Source organism: Benincasa hispida, chromosome 1, assembly GCF_027475165.1.
Source record: "Benincasa hispida cultivar pf3 chromosome 1, pf3_genome.v1.1, whole genome shotgun sequence".
Classification (NCBI taxonomy): Eukaryota; Viridiplantae; Streptophyta; class Magnoliopsida; order Cucurbitales; family Cucurbitaceae; genus Benincasa; species Benincasa hispida.
In genome coordinates, this window is record NC_143478.1 from 61,105,460 (window position 1) to 61,125,009 (window position 19,550).

General features: G+C 33.5%; 1 protein-coding gene across 1 annotated transcript; it reads right to left on the reverse strand.

The window, feature by feature from the left end:
• Positions 1–110: 110 nt before the first annotated feature.
• On the reverse strand, positions 111–7,346 carry LOC120074318 (uncharacterized). The gene is made up of 3 exons (XM_039027417.2): positions 6,227–7,346; positions 1,046–1,588; positions 111–553 (listed from the first exon to the last, which is right to left on the reverse strand). The coding sequence occupies exons 1-3, from the start codon at positions 7,088–7,090 to the stop codon at positions 455–457; spliced, it is 1,506 nt and encodes a 501-aa protein (XP_038883345.1). The 5' UTR covers positions 7,091–7,346; the 3' UTR covers positions 111–454.
• Between the last annotated feature and the right edge of the window lie 12,204 nt (positions 7,347–19,550).

A 19,550-nucleotide genomic window follows, 5' to 3' on the forward strand; every position in this document is an offset into this window, starting at 1 on the left:
ACGCTATCATTTACCTTGTCTAAGTGCTATCGTCCACAGTGTGAATCAAGCCATATCCTTCAACCTCACATTTTTAACTTCCACCCATTTGTACTTAAAGAAAAACAAACTTAAAAATAAAGAAATAATTAAGCCAAAAACTTAAATTACAAATTGGCAAGGAGAAGAAGCGCAAGTCGAAGAAGAACTTAAGTTTGTTTATCGAACCATTGCAAAGTAAAATGTACCTTGTAGATATTGGTTCTCTCATTTGGATGTGATATGGGTTCATTCATATATTCTTCCTAACCTCGGAGTAATCTTTATCAAACTAGCCTAAACCATTTAGCTGTCAAAGAAATTGAATTGACCCTCCAAAGCAGAAATGAAATCATGAATGAACAAAGCAAAAGTCAAAAGAGCCTCCCTTTATAATAATAATAATAATAATAGTAAAAAGATAAAATTAATTAAATCAGTCACTGATCTCCCCTTCCCTGCAAGTACCCACATCAACAACCAACACTCCTTCCTTCTCCATTCCCATCACTCTGCAACAATTCCTTCTTGGAGCCTGAGAACAACAACAACAAATCCACCCTCGCATCGTTAGAAAAATTTAGTCAAACCATAATAACATACACCATTGATATTTTTCACACTTAGGTTCTCATTACTTATGAAAGTTCAGACTACATAAAAGTGAGTACAGCAACCAAAATATATGGACCAAATGTATTTCTCAAAGTAAAGATTAAAGGGTTTGTTTGGAATGACGGTATAAGTGCTTAAAAACAGTTTTTGAAGTACGGAAAAGCCATTCCAAACTTAGTTTATGAGTGATTTTAAAGTTGTTAAAATTGTTGAAATCATTTTTATTATTTTTAAAATTACTCAAAAATTCTTTTTAATAATATGAAAAATGCGTTTAAAAAGATAAAATTTAACATTGAGTCGATTTCAAATGATTGAAGATATGTTTCAGAGTGATTTTAACCAAAATCACTTTCAAACATGCACAGTAATTATAAAGTTCAGAAGAAGAAAACGGTGGTGAAATACTTACAGAATCCCAAAGGTTGGGGTTTGGTTTCTTAAACACCATGACCATTTGAAGGTGAGCAGGATCAGCCATCTTCCATTTGCAAAACGGATGTTGTGAACGGTCTTTCACATACTCGGTCACAGTAAGGCTAGCAGAGGAGTTGAGAGTGGCATTTGAAAAGTAGAAGATGAAGGGCTTCTGGCAGGGATTTCTGGTAACAGGGCGAGTGTTGAATGCATAGGCAGTGTAATCGGCTTTTCGGTACCAGTTCAGGAATGTTCTCGAAGGCATTTCGATCTCTCGGGGCGAAAAAATGCCACGGAATATTTGGACTGTGAATCCCCAAGAGAGGGAGATGGTCCACCCCCTAGCTCTGTCGTAGCAGATGGATTGCTGCATCAAGGCTGCTGAGTCCAGCCGCATTGGAATTAAGAGTCGATGGAGAGCTTCGAGTCTTGTGGTGTCTGGGAAGATGGGCTCAACGATGTCGAGATGGTGTAGCGATACCAAGGGAGTCACTGGATGCGCTGCAAGTAGCCCGAACAAGTTGCCATAAACGTCGTACTGATTCGAGTTTTGGCCGAGAAAAATACAGGTATATTAGTTTTAGTGTTAAGTGTATACTTTGTTATGAATCCATTAACAACGTATGGACATGGACATCTCAAGTGCATGAATGAAGTATTAACAAACGCATTCTTTGTACCATAAAAACTTCACTTGAGTACCTTCTGAGCTATACCTATCTACCCTAAAAAAATAAAAAAGGAAAAATTTGCCACATGCAAACTGTGATAAAACAGTCGGGGTGCGCTGATGCAACCCACCTATGTTTTTTCTTTTTGTATAAAAGGATTTGTTTACACAAACTCAACTCAGGGATGTTTCACAATTACTGTAGTTTTAAACAAACATACAACTTTATTTTCATTGAATTTCTTATTCTAAAGGGACAGTTTGATTTTTGGAAATGATACTTAGATGTCCAGAATTATAGACGTCCGAAATCTCTAAAAATGTTTGTTTTGTAGGAATATTTTTGTAGATATCTAGAAATATTTTGATAACTACGTAGGACTTTTACTCGAGAATGTCTTAATTTACATAATATTTCAAGAATGCCCTTATAACTATTTATTAATTTATAATTAATTTAAAATGGGTCGAACTTATATAAGATATTTGTTTTTGTCTACTTGAATTTCTTTTTACATTAGTATAATTTATATTATTTTATAAATTATTTTTTCAAGAAAATAATATAACATAATTTAAGATTTTTTTTAAAAAAATATTTATTTAAAATTAAATTTGAATATCTTGGTTAAAAAGTTACAAGAACTACGATATAACAAAAAAAAATTATATATATGACTGGCAATATTTATTTTAATTAGGAAAAATTACAAAAATAAAAAATATGATGGTAGTAATTACATCTTCAAACTTTCAATTGTAAAAAATTTTCCCTAAACTTCTACAAGTATTAAAATTAAACTCTCAAGCTTACAATAATTGTAGAAATTGAACCTACAGATGATAAAATTTGAAGTCTCAAACTTATATAAACATTATAATTTATAAAATTATGTAAGTTTGAAGGTCCAATACGACCCAATTTTAACACTCATATAAATTTGATGGCTGAATTTTTAAAATTGAAAGTTTAAAGATGGATTTGCAACTATCACCATACTTCAAGGGTAATTTGCCCTTTTAGTTATATAATAACATATGGAGAGTGATATATTTACACGCTAAGAGAAAAGGTAGAGCAAAAAAGTAAATTGAGATACCTTCAACTCGAAAATTTGGAAAAGTCTCTATACTTTAAAAATATTCATTTTAGTCCATATACTTTTAACTTTGATTCATTCTAAGATTAATCTATTTTAAAAAATTAACCATTTTAGTCATTTAAAAATTGAATAAAATAAAAATGAATGAACTAAAATGATTAGTATAAAATAAATCAAAATTAAAAGTAAATAAAATTGAAAGTGAAATTATAAAATTATAAAAAGAGCTTGTAAGGTAGGACAAAATTGATTACGAGGGTCCCAAGAAATTCCAGGCAATAGGTAGAATGTGAAATTATGGAGAAAACATTGGGGAACTCACCACCTCAAAATTCAAACATCTCCAAATAAAACCAGCCTCACCAACTCACTGCCCCACTTATGCTTACGCTTACCATTACCTGCCACCGTGGCTCCAACTTCAACCTCATTTTCTCTTTATTATAATTCAATCATTCATACGTTACATATCCATTTCTTCCACCCTAAATTTTGTCCTACATTTAAATTTCTTATCGATGTTTTAAAAAATAAAAAATAAAATAGTTTTTGTTGTTGAAATTTCACGTAGATTTTAACTATTTTACTTCAACATATGTGAACACCATTTAAAAAATTAAGAGAAAACATATTTTAACTATAGAAAAGAAAAAAATGAAGGGTTATCAAATGAGATTTTAATAATGTAGCTTTGTAGTTTGTAAATTTTTTGAGTCCCTAGTTAGTTTATCAAAGCAAGAGAATCCCATCCGATAGTAATACTAAGTTGTAACAAACTTTAAAGAACAAAGACTAAATTTTCAAGAAAAATTAAAACAAGAGATACTTCCACAAAACTATATGGACCCAAAAGCGATTTTCAACTCAATTTTGTTATTTAATCTCTAAAATTTAGTTTATATTAATTTAGTTAGTAAGTGTACATTCGATTTAGTCTCTAGCTTCGCTATATAAACTTCTAGTACATGGATTTTAAAATTTGAACTAAATTAAGTTCTATAGGGAGTGTTATTACATATGTAGATAAATTTGATGATAAACTAAATGTGTTCTAAACTATAAAGATGGAGCCATTACATGGTAATACCTGACATTCTTCTTTCAGTAGAAATTAAATTTTTTGTTACTATTTTGAAAGTAGAAGGATGGTTTTTATAGAGTATACTAGTATAGGGATTAAATGTGTTAGATTCTAAAGCTTAAGTCAATAGATGAAAGTAAATTTTAATATTATATCAATACTTTAACATGTCTTCTAACTTCAACCATCAGGATAGGGAGAGAACCAACCATAACTTTTACCACCATAATAATGATTAATCAATTACATGAGTTGAGTTTGGTTGAACTGAGGAGATTTTTTGGATCAATCTGAAATTTCGGTTAATCGAGTTGGCTACCTGAATTATCCGAATAAGGTCTCCAACTCAACCCAACCGAACCTTTAAAAATCGGGTTGAATTGGGTTGGATTGTCGAGTTATTTATTTATTTTCTTCTTTATTAACTTAAAATATGTAGATTGTGTACAACACATATTAATAATTAAAATTTCATAAAAATCAAATGTTAAATATAAAAATCTAAGATATCTATTACAAACAACAAACAAACATCATAAAAATATATGAGTTTAATATTTATTAAGTTATAATATATATATATATATATGTTAGAGGTTATTTGAACACTCAAAAAAAAAAAAAATCTCCGAAGTTTTGTGAATAGCTACTAACTTCAAGTAGGTCGTAAATAGTGTGTTAATTAAATTTATATGGTTTGAATTTATTTTTACACATTTATGGATTTTAAAGCTTTAATTTAATTATTTAGACTCCGTTTGACAAATATTTGATTTTTAAAAATTAAATTTATAAATATTATTTCCGACCACAAGTTTCTACATTTACAAAGAAATCATCAACGAAAACTGTCACGAGATAATTTTGTAGAGAACCTAGCGAAGTACTTTATGAATTCATATCTAATAACTATTAGAAGACATGCAAATTTCTAAATCTATATCCATTGTTTATTAAAAGGGTTGCTACAAAATAACTTTTTGTATTTATAATATACATATTTCCCCCTTGAATGTTTAGAAAAATTAAACTATCAACCCTTGTTATCAATTGAGTTAAGAGTTATTGTAGTGAGGATTGCATAGCAGTTACCAAATTCAAATCAAAACTCTCTTCAAAAGGGCATTTTAACATATGAATAATAAATAACCTACCCAAAATTCCAAAGACACTAAAATCTATTCATTTACCAAAATGACGAAAAATCGAACCGACCCCTTTTGAGAAGCTAACCCAAAAAAAAAATATATAGAAATCTATTAGAGACTTGGACACTTTTAAATTTAGAGATTAGATAAACAAAATTAAAATTGTAATTTAATCTTAAAAAGTTATATATAAATTGGACATAATTTATCACACAAATATTCAAAAAGTTTGTATTTTGATATTTGTTTAATTTTAGTCCAATACTAATTTATTGTTGGTTTTTTTTAAAAAAAAATATCAACATTTTCGCTATAAAATTTTAGTAAATTTATTGCATATGAAACTTCCATTTTTTTTATAAAAAGTGATTTTGTGATACTAAATTTAGTATTTATTCGTCTAAATAGTATTTTAACTAAAAAAAAAAAAACTGCAAACAATGGAACACTCTCATCTAATCTTAACCATCACATAGATTGGTCAAGTAGTAAATATGTAGTATGACCTTATACGAGATCATGGATCCAATCTATGATAACCAACTATCTCATATTAAATATCAATAGATTTTTTTTTTACACCAAAATGTTGTAGAATTAGATGAGTTATCTAGTGAGATTTGTGGAAATGTGCTAGGCTAATCCAAACAATCTAAGACTAGTAGGGTAAAAGCTTTCGCTTTCTCTATAGCATAACAGCCTAATAAGGCAAAAATCAGGTAGATTATTCGATTCTATTTCCTCGGATTGACTTGTTGTGACAGGGAATGCGATTTGTGAAATTCTCGATCGATTTGATCGAATTTGGAACAGTCTTTCTCACTATTCATTCTATTCGAGATTGAAGGAGCTTTCGATGTGTAAGTGTGCGACTCCGTACGAAGACCTCTTTCCCTTTTGCCCACTCACATAGACAAAAACAAAGTCTCTAAGTATTAAAATATCCATTCCAAGAAGATTGTTACTTAAAATTTTGTGATTTGATAGTTAAGTGAATGCATGATGCATGCTCTGATGCCAAGTATTGTCCTAATCTTTCCCTCCACTCCAACCCCAAGAAACGGAAAAAAAACCGTTTCATCTTGTTTCTGAAAAACAGAGGATTGAAGAACTTAAAAACAGAGCACTGAAGAACAGAGCAAGAGCAGGAAAGAGAAAACAAAATGGGACGCACCTGGTGAAAGCCGAGTTCTTTAGTGAGTGGGACGCCGAGTTCCGCCATACAAGCCTGAATCCGATCATCAGACCCATAAAGTCCCGGATATCTCTCCAAACACCCGTCCTGCATTTTCTCTATCGCCTTCGCTAACGGATAACTGATTGCGAATCCTCCTCCTCCGTACGCCATTCCATACGACAAATGAATGTTCTGCAAATGACTCTCCGACGAGCTTCCAATGTAATAAAACCCCTTATGATCATATTTCCTCAACACTCTCACCAGATTCTCCGCCACAAACACCGTATCGTCATCCCCCATCACCACCCACCTCACATTCTCCGCCCCTAAACGCACCGTCTCCCCCACTATCCTCGATATCCTTATCGCCGACCGGCGACCCTGTCGGTTCCTGTACGCGAACCTCGCCGTGTCTCCTGACACCACCACCGGCGGCAGCAGTTTCGAATCCTCTGTTGTCGTAGCCACCGGCCCATCCATCCACACCACGGCTCTCATTTTGGTGGGTTCGAACCAGAGCTTTATGTACTCCTTTCTCTTCTCCCACAGATTGGCCGATGCGGCGATTCCGAAAACTATGTCTTGGATTTCGGTTTGGACGTGGGGTTTTAGTGGGAAATTGGGGATTGTTTGATTTCTGATCGGGGATGAAATTGAAGGGATGGAGAGATGTTGTTTGTTGAGTGTGATGGGTTCGTCGGCGTCTGGACAGGGTTCGTCGGAGGAGAGGAGTTTGAGGGTGTAGACGATGTAAGTGACGGAGAGGAACAGGATGAGGAAGATTAAGAGTTTTGGGAGTGACCGGGAGTGAGGGGATCCGGTGGCCGGAGCCCAAATGAGCTTCTCTGAGTTTTTCATATTTGGTAAAATTAGATTTTGGGAATTGAATTTTGGGTTTCCTAAATCAGAGCTTCTTGTGCAATGTGGAAATGGGATTGACAAATTGCAGAATTTAGTTTCTTTGTGGAGACAGCTACACGGAGTGTGTGAATTGATCGGTGTCTCAGTTTTTTTTTTTTTTTTTTTTAAATTATAAAATATTGGAAAAAAATTATCAATTCACACCCCAAATTTTCCGGGCTACATAATTTTGAAGGTGGATTTTTGGAAGTGTATCCATTTACACTTTTCGGATCCAGAAAACATACAATTGTATCAATTGAACGAGATTTTGTAAAAAATCACTTCAATTACTTTCAAGTTTAATATTACCTTTTATCTTTTATAAATGTTTAAAAATTATCGAAAGAATATATATCTTATAGAATTTCATACGAAAATTGAAACAAGAATTACTATGGTAATGATTTAGTATGAAATTTTGAATTATTACATCATACCATTTTAGGTAACCACCAATATTTCAAGTCTTAATTTTCCTTGAAAATAAAAAGTATTTATACTTTAAAAATAAATTTTGAAATATTTATGAAATATCAATGATAATATTTAGATTAAAATATCATAGTCTTTATATTTTAGAATTGGTTGAATTTTAGATCATAATACTTCTGTAAATTTGAAAAATGTATTGAGGTATTGTATTATCTTGATTGAAAATTGTTATTACGTAAGAAATTTCGATATATAATGTAGCTTTTATTTTAAAAAATTTTAATTGATTGGAAACGTGGAAGGATGTGGGGAGTAGTCGAGTAGAATAAAGACATGTCAAATATTTGGATGAGTCGTCACTACTTTCCTTAGTTGCCAAATTAAAAAAAGTCCAGTTTTCCCTTCTTGGCGTTTGGCGATTCTTGCGAAAGCTTGGGAATTGGGATGTGGGTGCAACTCAACGACGGTTATAATTTATAACGCTGTTTGTTTTATTAATATTCACATTATATGTCTTCGTACAAAATGTCCTTCAACATTACACTTTGTATCTAAACTATTCTTTTCAAAAATATCCTTAAAATTTTAAAAAAGGTACAAAAAAGATTCTTGTTGTAACATCTCAGGATCTAGGTAAATTTAAATTAGTTTATAAAATTATTGGATTTTTTTTTTAATTCAAGGCCAAAACTTAGACAATTGAATGATTTGTTTGGTACAGTTAAATTGGTAGTTGTTTGGAGAAGATTTGTTAAAATGAAATTTGGTGGTTTGAGTTTTGTTTTGGAAGAAGGAAAATGGGAGATATATATATAAAAGAAATTAGGGTTTAAGGGTTTTGTTTATTTAAATGGGGAACCTCGGTTTGCATGAAGTAAAGAAAAAAAAAAAAGAATTTAGAAGAAGAAGGGCCTTCTTCTCCTGTGTGTATTCGCCGCCTCCCCCCTTTACCGTCTGTGTTGCATTGTCAAGCCCATGCCAGAGGTGAAACCGTGTCGTGTTTGTCGGCCGTTCGACTCGCGCCCCAGTCAATCATCTGCACCACACCGCCGCTCCCTCATCGGACCCTAGTCACTTGTTCACCCGCGCCACGTGTTCCTTGTCGAGCCGCCGCCGCTCCCTTGTCCCTACGATTTTGCCGCGCCGCCAGCCTAGCCCAAGCGCTCGTTCACCGAACTGACGCTGATAGCCCCGTCTATCGTCGGATCATGGTCAGTTTCCGTCAGATTCTACTGTTTGTTAAGATTTGGAACATTTTAGGCTTGTCCTTGGTCGTTTCGTTGTTGCCCAATAAATTCCCAACCTGGCTCTTGGTGTTATCTTGTTAGATTTGAGTTGTGGAAATCGTGGGCTTGCTGTCCAGTAGTTGGAGGTTGCTTCAAAGGAGTTTTGGTGAGTAGTAATCCTTGGAAATCTCTTAGTAACGATGATGGTTGATGGAATTGGGCTCTTTAATCCTTGGAATTAAACTTCACTTAAGGATAGGTCTATTATTGACATTTGGTGGTTTTAGGGGTTATTTTATATTTTGGGGTAGATGACTTGAGGAAGTTTAAGATAATTTTAAGTATGGATTTAAGTCTAATAAGTTCAATTGATTTTTGGTTCAGGTAGTAGTGGTTGATTTAGGGTCTCTCAAAGCTAAAAGGAGAAATTAAATTGCTTACGCATGTTTAATTTAAGGTAAGTGATTTACTACTGGTTTGGTCCCAAACTCAAGTATGCATTAAGTATTGGTTTCTACATTGGCTTCGAATTTTTTTTTTTTTTTTACATGCTTGTTGGTCAATTGAACTTTTTTTTGAAGCTTACGCTTATGTCATGGAATTTCGATAGTATTTGTTGTTGTAGTGTTTGAATGATGGGTAAATTGTGAAACTGTCATGAAACCTAAGCATGATTTAGGATTTGATTGTACGTTTACCCCTATATGAGACTGTTAATGACTATTAGCACTTCCATCAGGCTATGTACATCACATGTTGTGAGCCTTCAGGCCACACCTTATACCTACGTACAATGTTCCCTTAGGTTCACCACTTATGTTTATGATTGTGCCCATGTCTATGTCTACGATGCTATTGTGCACTTGAGTCTCGATGGGAAGGCTAATAGATCACTGAGTGGGCCCAGTAATGGGTCGCTTACTAAGTATACTTATATACTCATCCTTTTCCTTTCATGTTTTTTTTCCAGGTAAAGGTAGAGATAGATCGGAGAATGACAAGAGAGATCCGTGACCTTGGCCATTTGGACATCTTGTCGTTTCTACACTTAGGTTTCATCTGATAGGGTCTGATCTAAGAGTTTAGTATTTCAAAATTTATGGATATTCCTTTATCTCATTTCTTAATTTGTTTAATTGATATTTATTTTAAATTTTGGGTCAGGGATACCCCGAACAGTGTTTTTAGAATTTATCTATTATTTAGTTTAATTTAATGAAATAAAGGTTTTAATTCTTTTATTTAATTTTTTCTCGAGGATTTCATCGTCAAACCTATGCATGCACATAGTAGCGTCCTAGAAACATAATATAGATTTAGGTTATTACAGTTGGTATCAGAGCTTAAGTTTTAGGTTTTGTAGACTGACTTACATAGTGAGTCCAAAATGTTCCTTATGGCCACAAACGGATTTCTCGTCATCACTAGGTACGTCCCTTAAGTCCTTTAGGGAATTATGCATGAAACTTTACTTATTGTATAGTTGTATTTGATGGGTTTCCTTGCAAGAATTTTTTTTAAGCGTTTCGTGTGGTTATCAAGTATGGCACCACGAACTAGAGGAAGGGGTAGTCGAGGTAAGAATGTTATTGTGAAGTAGGACCCTGACGTACAAGACCCTGAGGTGCAAAGCTAATAGATACGGGACCCACCGCCTTTTGACCCTTCTGGGGCAACTTGACAAAGTGTTAGAGCAAGAAATGGGCCTCGAAATTTGACCGTACCCCGGCTAGGACCATCACCCACAGAGATTCCGACAGAGTACACTGTCATGGCTGCAACTATTGGGAATGTCGTCACGCATGTTGTGGTAGGGCAGCTAAAGGATATTGTGGCCGAGCAGATAGCTCAGCACGCATAGTCGCAACAGGTGCTACCCCGCCAACTCCGACACCCCAAGTTCAGAATCAAGACAAGGTACCGAATTAAACTGTGGTAGGCCCTTCCTTAGAGGTCGAATATCTACGGGACTTCAAAAAGTATGACCCTCTGACGTTTAACGTATCCCTGAAAGACTCCACTAAAGCAGAGTTGTGGCTATCCAGTGTGGAAGGGATTTTTCAATACATGAAGTGCTCAGAAGAGTAGAAGTTGCAGTGTGCTGCCTTTGTTCTCGTCGATAATGTCAAGTGCTAGTGGTGCTCAGCCGAAAGAATGATCGAAGCTAATGGGGACCAAGCAACGTGGGACTAATTCAAAGAGCAGTTCTACTAGAAGTACTTCTCTGCTCACGTGAGGTACAACAAGTAGGCTGAGTTTATAAAGTTGAAATATGGGGCCATGATAGTAGAGGAGTACGAAGAGGAGTTTGACAGATTGTCTTGCTTCGCCCCTGATCTGGTGTCTATTGTGTTGGGGTTGATGCTTTAAATCTCGTAGAGTCCTATAGTTTGTAAACATTGTATGAACAAACTCATTATGTGATTAATAAAATATATGATATTTTATTCACTTTGACTATAAAATATGATGTATTTTAGTTGCATTAACCACAAACCAATAAACTAACATCCAAGGTTATCTTTATAACTTAAACATGTATGTGGAGACATACGGGTGGATCATGTTTAAGTGATAACCTAAATGGTTTGTAGTAGATGGATAAGGTTGGGTACCTTATGCTTGTGAGACTATGAGTATGACCCGCTTTGTAGGTATTACAATTGTTGGAAAGTACTACAAATGATCTGATCCTAAACATTCATGTATTAGACATGCGAGGGGGGATATTCTATACAAAAGAGTTTGTATATGAAGGAAATCAAACATGAGGATTTCCCTGAATAGTAGAATGATCGTTCCAAATTCCACTTAAAATTGAACATACAGAATTATAGTCAAGAAACGGAAACTAACCAGTCATGCACAATTGAAATTACAACACCCTTACAAGATAATCAAGGGAAAGATTATATATACTTTTGAAGACTCATGCTTCAAACTCCATTAATCACGAACATTCGATCAGTCTCCAAGACAACAACACATGAATGCTCGAACACAGTGACTGCAACACAGCGGGATCACAACGAACACGAACTCAATGATCTCCAAGATCACGAACCCAACGAACGGCCTCAAAAACCTCGAACTCAATCGAGTTGAGTGAGGACACCACCACAATGGCTACCTTGGTATTTTTGGTGTGAGAATCTAGAAGTATGGGCTTTATGCGGACTTGGTTAGAGGAAGAGACCAGAGGAATAATAATCATGTAGACGATTGAGTAAGTGGGAGATAACAAGAGTCTATCGTATAGACGAATGCTCAACCGTTTAGCAGAAGGCAAACTATCGTATAGCAAAAGGCATGCAATCGTTTAGCTATGACCAGCTGAGTGAACTATCGTATAGTGTCACTCCACGATCGTTTAGTCTCTCTTTGTGCTATCTTTTAGTGAATCCAATTCACTTGACAGCCAACTGTGAGTTTTTAGAGAATAGCAACTCTTGCAAAATCTTCTAAATTTAGGAAAACATTTTTCCTTTTATCTCAGTGCTACCATGAAAACCACTAATAACCTCCCACTCAATTGGTTATTAGAGAAAAAGAGATAATTATCCAATAATTAATATTATTATAAATATATACGATAACCAACTTACCATATTATATTTATAACCTATAGTTTTAATATTTCATCTCATGAAACAAATAAACCATAGCTCTTTTTCTATTTCATGGTACTTAATGTAAATTTCATCTACATTAATCCTCTACTTGATGTATCTCATACATCACATCGATCATATCATATATAATATTTCCTCTTGTCAATTTGAACATTTCAAATCAACACCAAGAACTCATTCTCGACTTGAATCCATTGAGCTACTAAGGGGACCTTATGGACATGTAGCTTGAAGCTCCAACGATACGTGAATAACTGACTAAACTTCTTAGCGACGGGATCCACCATCCGTTAACTGGAAGATACTCTACTAAAGACAGACAGCTACACTCTCCTTACTACATATATATTTTGTGTCCATATCAACCAATCAACAGTGCGATAACCCTTCACAGATCGCTCATAAGTACATCTGGGCCAATAACCATTATGCCTCTATAGTTACATCTAACTCCTTAAGTACCACTGATCCCTCTAATGAACATAAGTCATAGTTCTACTATGATTGAGTCCTCTCTTCCAAAGAGAAGCTGTGGCCACTATGTTCAAAACCCAGAATCAACCATTAAGGGAGCAATCTATCTACTTACCCCTACTTCGGGGAAGGAGTAAATTCCATCCTATGTAACTAAGTTCCCAGCTCCCAAATCAGCCAAATCCCCAAAAAGGTAGGCATGTTGAGTTGGCAATCTGGCCACTCTCACTCATACTAATCAAAGGACTGTCCTCAAAGGCAGGAGTTCCAAAACACTCAGGATTGAGGTCATGTCACCTATGGTCGTTTAGGTGAGATATAAGTCTCAAGTATTAATGGCGTTACATAAAGAGACTAGTCATCTCGTGGTCTGGTCTTATACAAACTCTTTGTATAAGACACCCCCACTTGCATGTTTCCACATGAATGGTCAGGATCTACCATCTGTAGTAGTTCACAACATTTGCAAATTCTACAAAGTGGGTCGTATATGTAGTGTCACCAGGATCAGGTATCCGTCCTTAATCCTTATACTACAAACCTTTTTTTTTTAGATCACTTAAGGCATGATTCACTTGTATATCTCTTATACATGCTTAAGTTTACATATAGTAACCATGGAGCTTTGTTTATTGGATATGAGTAAATGCCAAATAAAATAACTCTTATTTTATTCATAACAATGTGTACAGTTTACAAACTACGAGACTCCGGGAGAATTAGGACACCAATCCCAATATATAAGACCGGACCACGAAATGTTTAGTCTCGTTATATAACACCATTCATAATAGAGACTTACATTTGACCAAGATGACCATAGGTAACATGACCTGAATCCCAAGTGAGTTGTGAACTCCTGCCTATGAGAGCGGTCTTTTGATTTGTATGGGTGAGAGTGGCCACATCGCCGACTCAACAAGCCTACCATTTCGGGGATTTTTTTGATTGGGGAGCTAAGAACACAGCTACACAAGATGGAATTCACTCCTTCCCCGAGGTAGGGGTAAGTAGATAAATTGCTCCCTCAAGGGCTAGTTCCGAGTCTTGAACAATGTGACGCCACACCCTCTCTTGGCTCGAGAGGGACTTAGTCATAATGGGACTATGATCTATTGTTCATTAGAGGGATCGGTGGTACATAAGGAGTTAGATGTAACTACATGAGCAAAATGGTATTTTGACCCAGTTGTACTTATGAGCAATTTGTGAAGGGTCTTCGTACTGTTGATTAGTTATATCAAATAGACACAAAAATATATATGTAGTACGAAAAGTACAGTTGTCGGTCTTTAGTGGAATGTTTGACAGTTAACGGATGATGAATAATATAATTGAGTTTAATTAATTATTCATGTACTGTTGGAGCTTCAAGCTACAGATCTATGAGGTCCCCTTGGTAGCTCAAAAGGATTTAGTTGAGAATCAATTTTGAATTAATTTGAATTTTTCAAATTAATAGAGGGATTTAATTGTATAGTTTCAATTATATGTGATATAATTGTCATAATGTATTTGGTACATTATAGCTTAATAGTAGGAAATTAATATTTGAATGAAATTTAAATATATTTTCTATGAATGTGATTCATAGTTGTTAAATTTAATATAAATATGATTTATATGAAATGTGATATAATAGAGAAAGGAATCTATAGTTTATATTGTATGTGATACAATATTAAAACTATAGGTTATATGTTATATTTGATATAACATATAATTTAATATAATATAATATGATAAGTTAGTTATCATATTTATTTATATTATATTATTATTATTTGAATAATAAGGAAGGGAGTTACAACTCCTTTCCCCATCTTTTCTCTCCTCCCACTTTAGTGGGTGATTATGTTTTGTAACTTTATTCTTTATTAATCAGATTCGGGCAGATATTCAAATTGATATCTTCCATTATGGATTAACTCCTATCTACCCCCGAATGACCTCTCATGAAGTCTACTACGATTCACGAATGAATTGGGAAAGCCAACAAAAAGATTCGATTCTGACTTCGTAACGGCTGCTAGCACGGAGTTAGCCGGGGCTTCTTCCTCGAGTCCTATCATGATCGCACACTCGACGATGGCAAGAGGAATAAAAAGAAAAATAGTTTTTCTTTCTCTACTACTGTACGATTACTGTCGAACGATTGAGAGTGTTGTTACAGAAAATTTCTATGAGTTTGTCTTGTGAGAAAGCTCTCAATCTTATTCCTCCACCTCAAGAATTTTCCCTCCTAACCAAAATAGTCAAAGCCCACCATTCTTAGGTTCTCACCCCGAGAATACCAAGGTAGCATTATGGTTGTGTCTAGGTTTTGGTTCGAAAAATTCTTGAAGAAGGTCTTCAAGTTGTACGTGACTGTTCGAGGGAAGGAAACAGGAAGAAAGATTATTCAATGTGAGGTTTTTTAAAACCCATTTTCGTGTAAAAGCATGCTGTAATTAAATTTAAATGCATATCTATTTGTATAGGAGGCTTATTGAGCCGACGCTATTGAGCCAACCCTCACCCATGCAAATCTAAGGACAATCTCGAATAAACAGGAGTTCACAGTTAGCTTAGGATTAAGGTCAAGTTACCTAGGTCATCGCTTTAAAATAGTCAGTCTTAAACAATAAACAACGTTATAAAGTAAGAGTGACTTAATTTTTGGTCCGATCTTATGCAAATTCATTGCATAGGATGCTCCCGCTTCTCATGTCATTATATGAACAAATCAGAATCACTTCGTTTGTAGCACTTTATAACAAATTGTAACAACTACAGAGTGGGCCACATCTGATAGTATTACCAGAATAAGGTACCCAGCCTTATTCGTATACTATAGACCATTTTCGCTATTTACTGAACTTGATCCACTTTTATGTCTTCATATAAAGTTCATGTATTCATATAATAGCCATGGATCTTTAGTTTATTGGATTTAGACTTTACAAGTGCAATTCACATATTCAATAACAGTTTTATTGAATAAACGTCAATAACATCTTTATTGATAATAGAATATGTTTAACATCACAAACTGTGAGTCTTAGGACATACAACCCAACAACTTGTTCATAATCAAGAGAAGATTTCGTGACTATTCGAGGAGGATTATTGTGAAGAATTGATTCTTCAAAGGTAAGTATATTTCTAACCTTAATTTCTTCTACATGTCGTAAAATTTGTAGAATGCATAACTGTGTTTCTCTGTGATTTACTTTTCTATGAAATTGAAATTAGGAACAATCCCGCTTCCGCATTGGACCTCATAGTCCTTCAAATGCAGTATATATACTCTTAGTTCGGTTCATTTTTTTGAACTAAACCAATATTTTTCGATTGTCTTAGAATATAAACCAACATGTTTAATTTTGTACTAAACAATCATCGAACCAAACCAGTGAATTAATTTGGTTTATGTTTGATTTTTTAGTTTTTTAGATTTTTTGTTACACTCCAAATACGAATAAATATATGATGGATGAAGATCTTGTAAGGAACATCAAGCATAATCACATAAAAAAAAAAAAAAAAAAACCAGAACAGAACACAAAGTTTGTTAACTTAGTTCGATGAAATACCACCTACGTCTGGGGGCAGTGTACCTGTGAAAAAATATTTTCACTAATATAATATCAAACAATTATAGCGTTGTACTTATCCATAATGTCACGACAAATACAATGACACACGAACAAAATAACTCCTTGCAAGATCACTTAAACTCCCCCTAAATGTAAGACTCCCTATCAATGAACTTAAGCTCCCCTTAAGTATGTGTATATTAGCGATCCAACACTTAAACTCCCCCTAAGCATGAGACTCCCTCTCAATGTGCCTTTGGTTCCCCCTAAGTGTGAGATTCCCTCTCACCAATACTTTTAGACTTCGTTCGGCAACCATTTGATTTTTTGTTTTGTTTTTGAAAATTAAGCCTATTTTACCCACATTTTTACAATAGTTTGCATCTTTATTAAGTACAATGGTAGAATTCTTAGTCAAATTCTAAAAATAAAAACAAATTTTTGAAAGCTACTTTTTTTAGTTCTCAAATTTTGCTTGATTTTTTAAACCAATGGTGAAAAATAAATAACAAAGGAATAAGTTTGGAGGTGGAAGTAGTGTCCATAGGTTTAATTTTCAAAAACAAAATAGTTACCAAACGGGGCCTTACCTTTCCACTTTCAAGTGAAGCTTACTCCACTCGATGAACTTAGACTCCTCCTAAGTTTGAGAATCCATTCTCAAGTTTATTGAAGAGTAAACCCATGGATCTAGAATAAGTCTCAAAATCTACAATAATACAATCTTTGACACACTTGTAGTTTGTAAGAAAAACATACAAAGACAATCGACTTCAAAGAATCTTTAAAATGGCCATCCCTAAATTGAAAGCCACAACTCCTTAAATATGCACAAAGGAAAGAAGATAAGGAGACTACTCTAAATAGAATTAGACAATGCTCAGAAAAAAAAAAAAAAAAATCAGAAGAATTAACATTCAAGGGATTTTCCAGATAAGGAAATAAATATTCCGTAGAATCAACAATTTAAATAACAACATTATGTTTCGACCAACAATAGCAAAAACATATTGAAAGACTATCCATGAGACAGACAAATGAATATCCAGAGAATACAACCACACAACTCTTAAATAAATATAGCCAACACCAAATCAAATCTCTAACAATAGAAATATGGAAATTTAAACTTCAAACATTCTTATTGGTTTTCTATCGAAAGTGTCATTTTGAAACATTTATGGAAGGTCAAAAGTAATATCGCAACATTTAAAAGAGTAGAGGTATTTTTAAATATAAATGATATTTTTTCTTGGGAAAAAAAACATAAATGACAAAGTTAAGAGGTAACTGTTTTATAATTTTGCTTAGATGTAACCAAAATTTTATGACAATATTTAACCGATGTTCATTTTCATAAAACTTTTAAATTAGATTAAAACACAAATTATATAGCATGCTTTTTTTTTTTTCTTTTTCTAAGTAAAAGAATATGACGTATGAGGACTTGAACCGCCAAACTATGCAACCAATGTAACTTTTAACTTTAAGATGCTTGATGTTAAATTATTATAGAGAAAAAATAGAGAGATTTATTTATATCTTATCAATAAATAATATTTAAAAGATAACATAAATTATAATGATTCAATCGCTTCTATAGCATTTTTTGAACTGAAAAGAAATAAAATCTTTTCATATATTACAAACATTAGAGCAGTGTATGACTTTTCAGCTCAATAAAAATAAAATTATATTAAATCATGCATACTCTTAAATAATTATAAAGAACAAAACAGTCAATGATTTGTTTGGATTATGGAGATTAGAAAAGAACAATGAATCGTTTTCCATTTTAGAATGGATTGATAATTAAAGAGTCGGCAAGATTTGTAATATACTAAGAAAGGAGAATTGTTTTGTCATCCATGTTAATTAGGACATGCACTTTTGTCTGCTGCTTATACTGTAATAGTATTGAGAATATTGTGTTACAATGAGCTTAGTTCAACTGTAATTAACATAACCTTATTTTTTAAAGGTCGAAGGATTTGATCATCAATCCTGTAATTGGTTGTTAACAAAAAATAGTATTTGAGATAAAATAACTATATATTTTAGGTACATTAAGATGTATGATTTGAAACTTCGAATACAATTACATGTTTAAAACTACAATAATAATTCAAATACTATAGTAGAAATTTAACATAAGAAAGTAGGATAAATAAAAAAATTTAAGTTTGTTAGGAGAGAGATCTAATTTTTTGTGAAACAATTTCAAAAGCTTTTTGTCTATTCGACTATACAATGTTGGAATACAATCAACGTCCTATATTAACCTGATAAGAAGAAGCTTTACAGTATATAAGTGAGAATAACTATTTCTAATAATATGAGACATTTTGGGTGAAACAAAAAACAAAATTATAAAGGCTCATGAGGATAGTAGGCAATATCATATCATTATATAAATATTTGTGTTGAGAAAAATGATGTACAAGAACTTAATACACTAGCAAACTGATTACACTTCAAATAATACGCTAGCAAATGATGTACTTTTCTTTTAATTTTATTTTAGAATTTTCAACATAGAATTGAAAGTACAACGTGCATTCACAATGCAGTAAAGGTTAAGCATGAAATAAAAGTTAATTTATAGAGAAGAAGAAAGAACTCACCTTCGAAGAACATTTTCTTAAAAAAAATTATGTATCTTCTTCTTTCTCAATGAACCAATCTTCCACTAACAATATCGTGACGCCGTCATAACGTCTTCTTGACTATCCTCTTGGCAAAGATTAATTTGTAGAACTGACTTTTGAAAAAGATAAAAGGGATTGAAATTTCAAGATAATATTCAAGATAATTATCTTGAAATTACCTGAAAATTTCAGATGTCACAGACCTAGTCTTCCTTCTCCTTAGTGTCATGTCTTTTCCCCTTTGTCCTCAGTAGCAGCAATGATTTTAATAAATTCAGATGTATCTTCACCAATTGCCACATCTAGTTTTATTTGTTCTTTTCTTTTTCTTGAATCTCTTCTATTAGTTTTCTTCCTTCTTTCGGGACAGTCTCTTAAAAGTATCTGTCTTTGCGATAGAGGAAGCATTTAAAAGTCATATCTTC

Excerpts from the sequence above, each read along its gene's own strand:
- LOC120074318 (XM_039027417.2), bottom strand. The coding sequence starts at position 7,090 with ATGAAAAACTCAGAGAAGCTCATTTGGGCTCCGGCCACCGGATCCCCT. Across the intron at positions 1,589-6,226 it reads AAGAACTCGGCTTTCACCAG|TACGACGTTTATGGCAACTT; the intron begins GTGCGTCCCATT and ends AACTCGAATCAG. Across the intron at positions 554-1,045 it reads ACCCCAACCTTTGGGATTCT|GCTCCAAGAAGGAATTGTTG; the intron begins GTAAGTATTTCA and ends TGTTGTTCTCAG.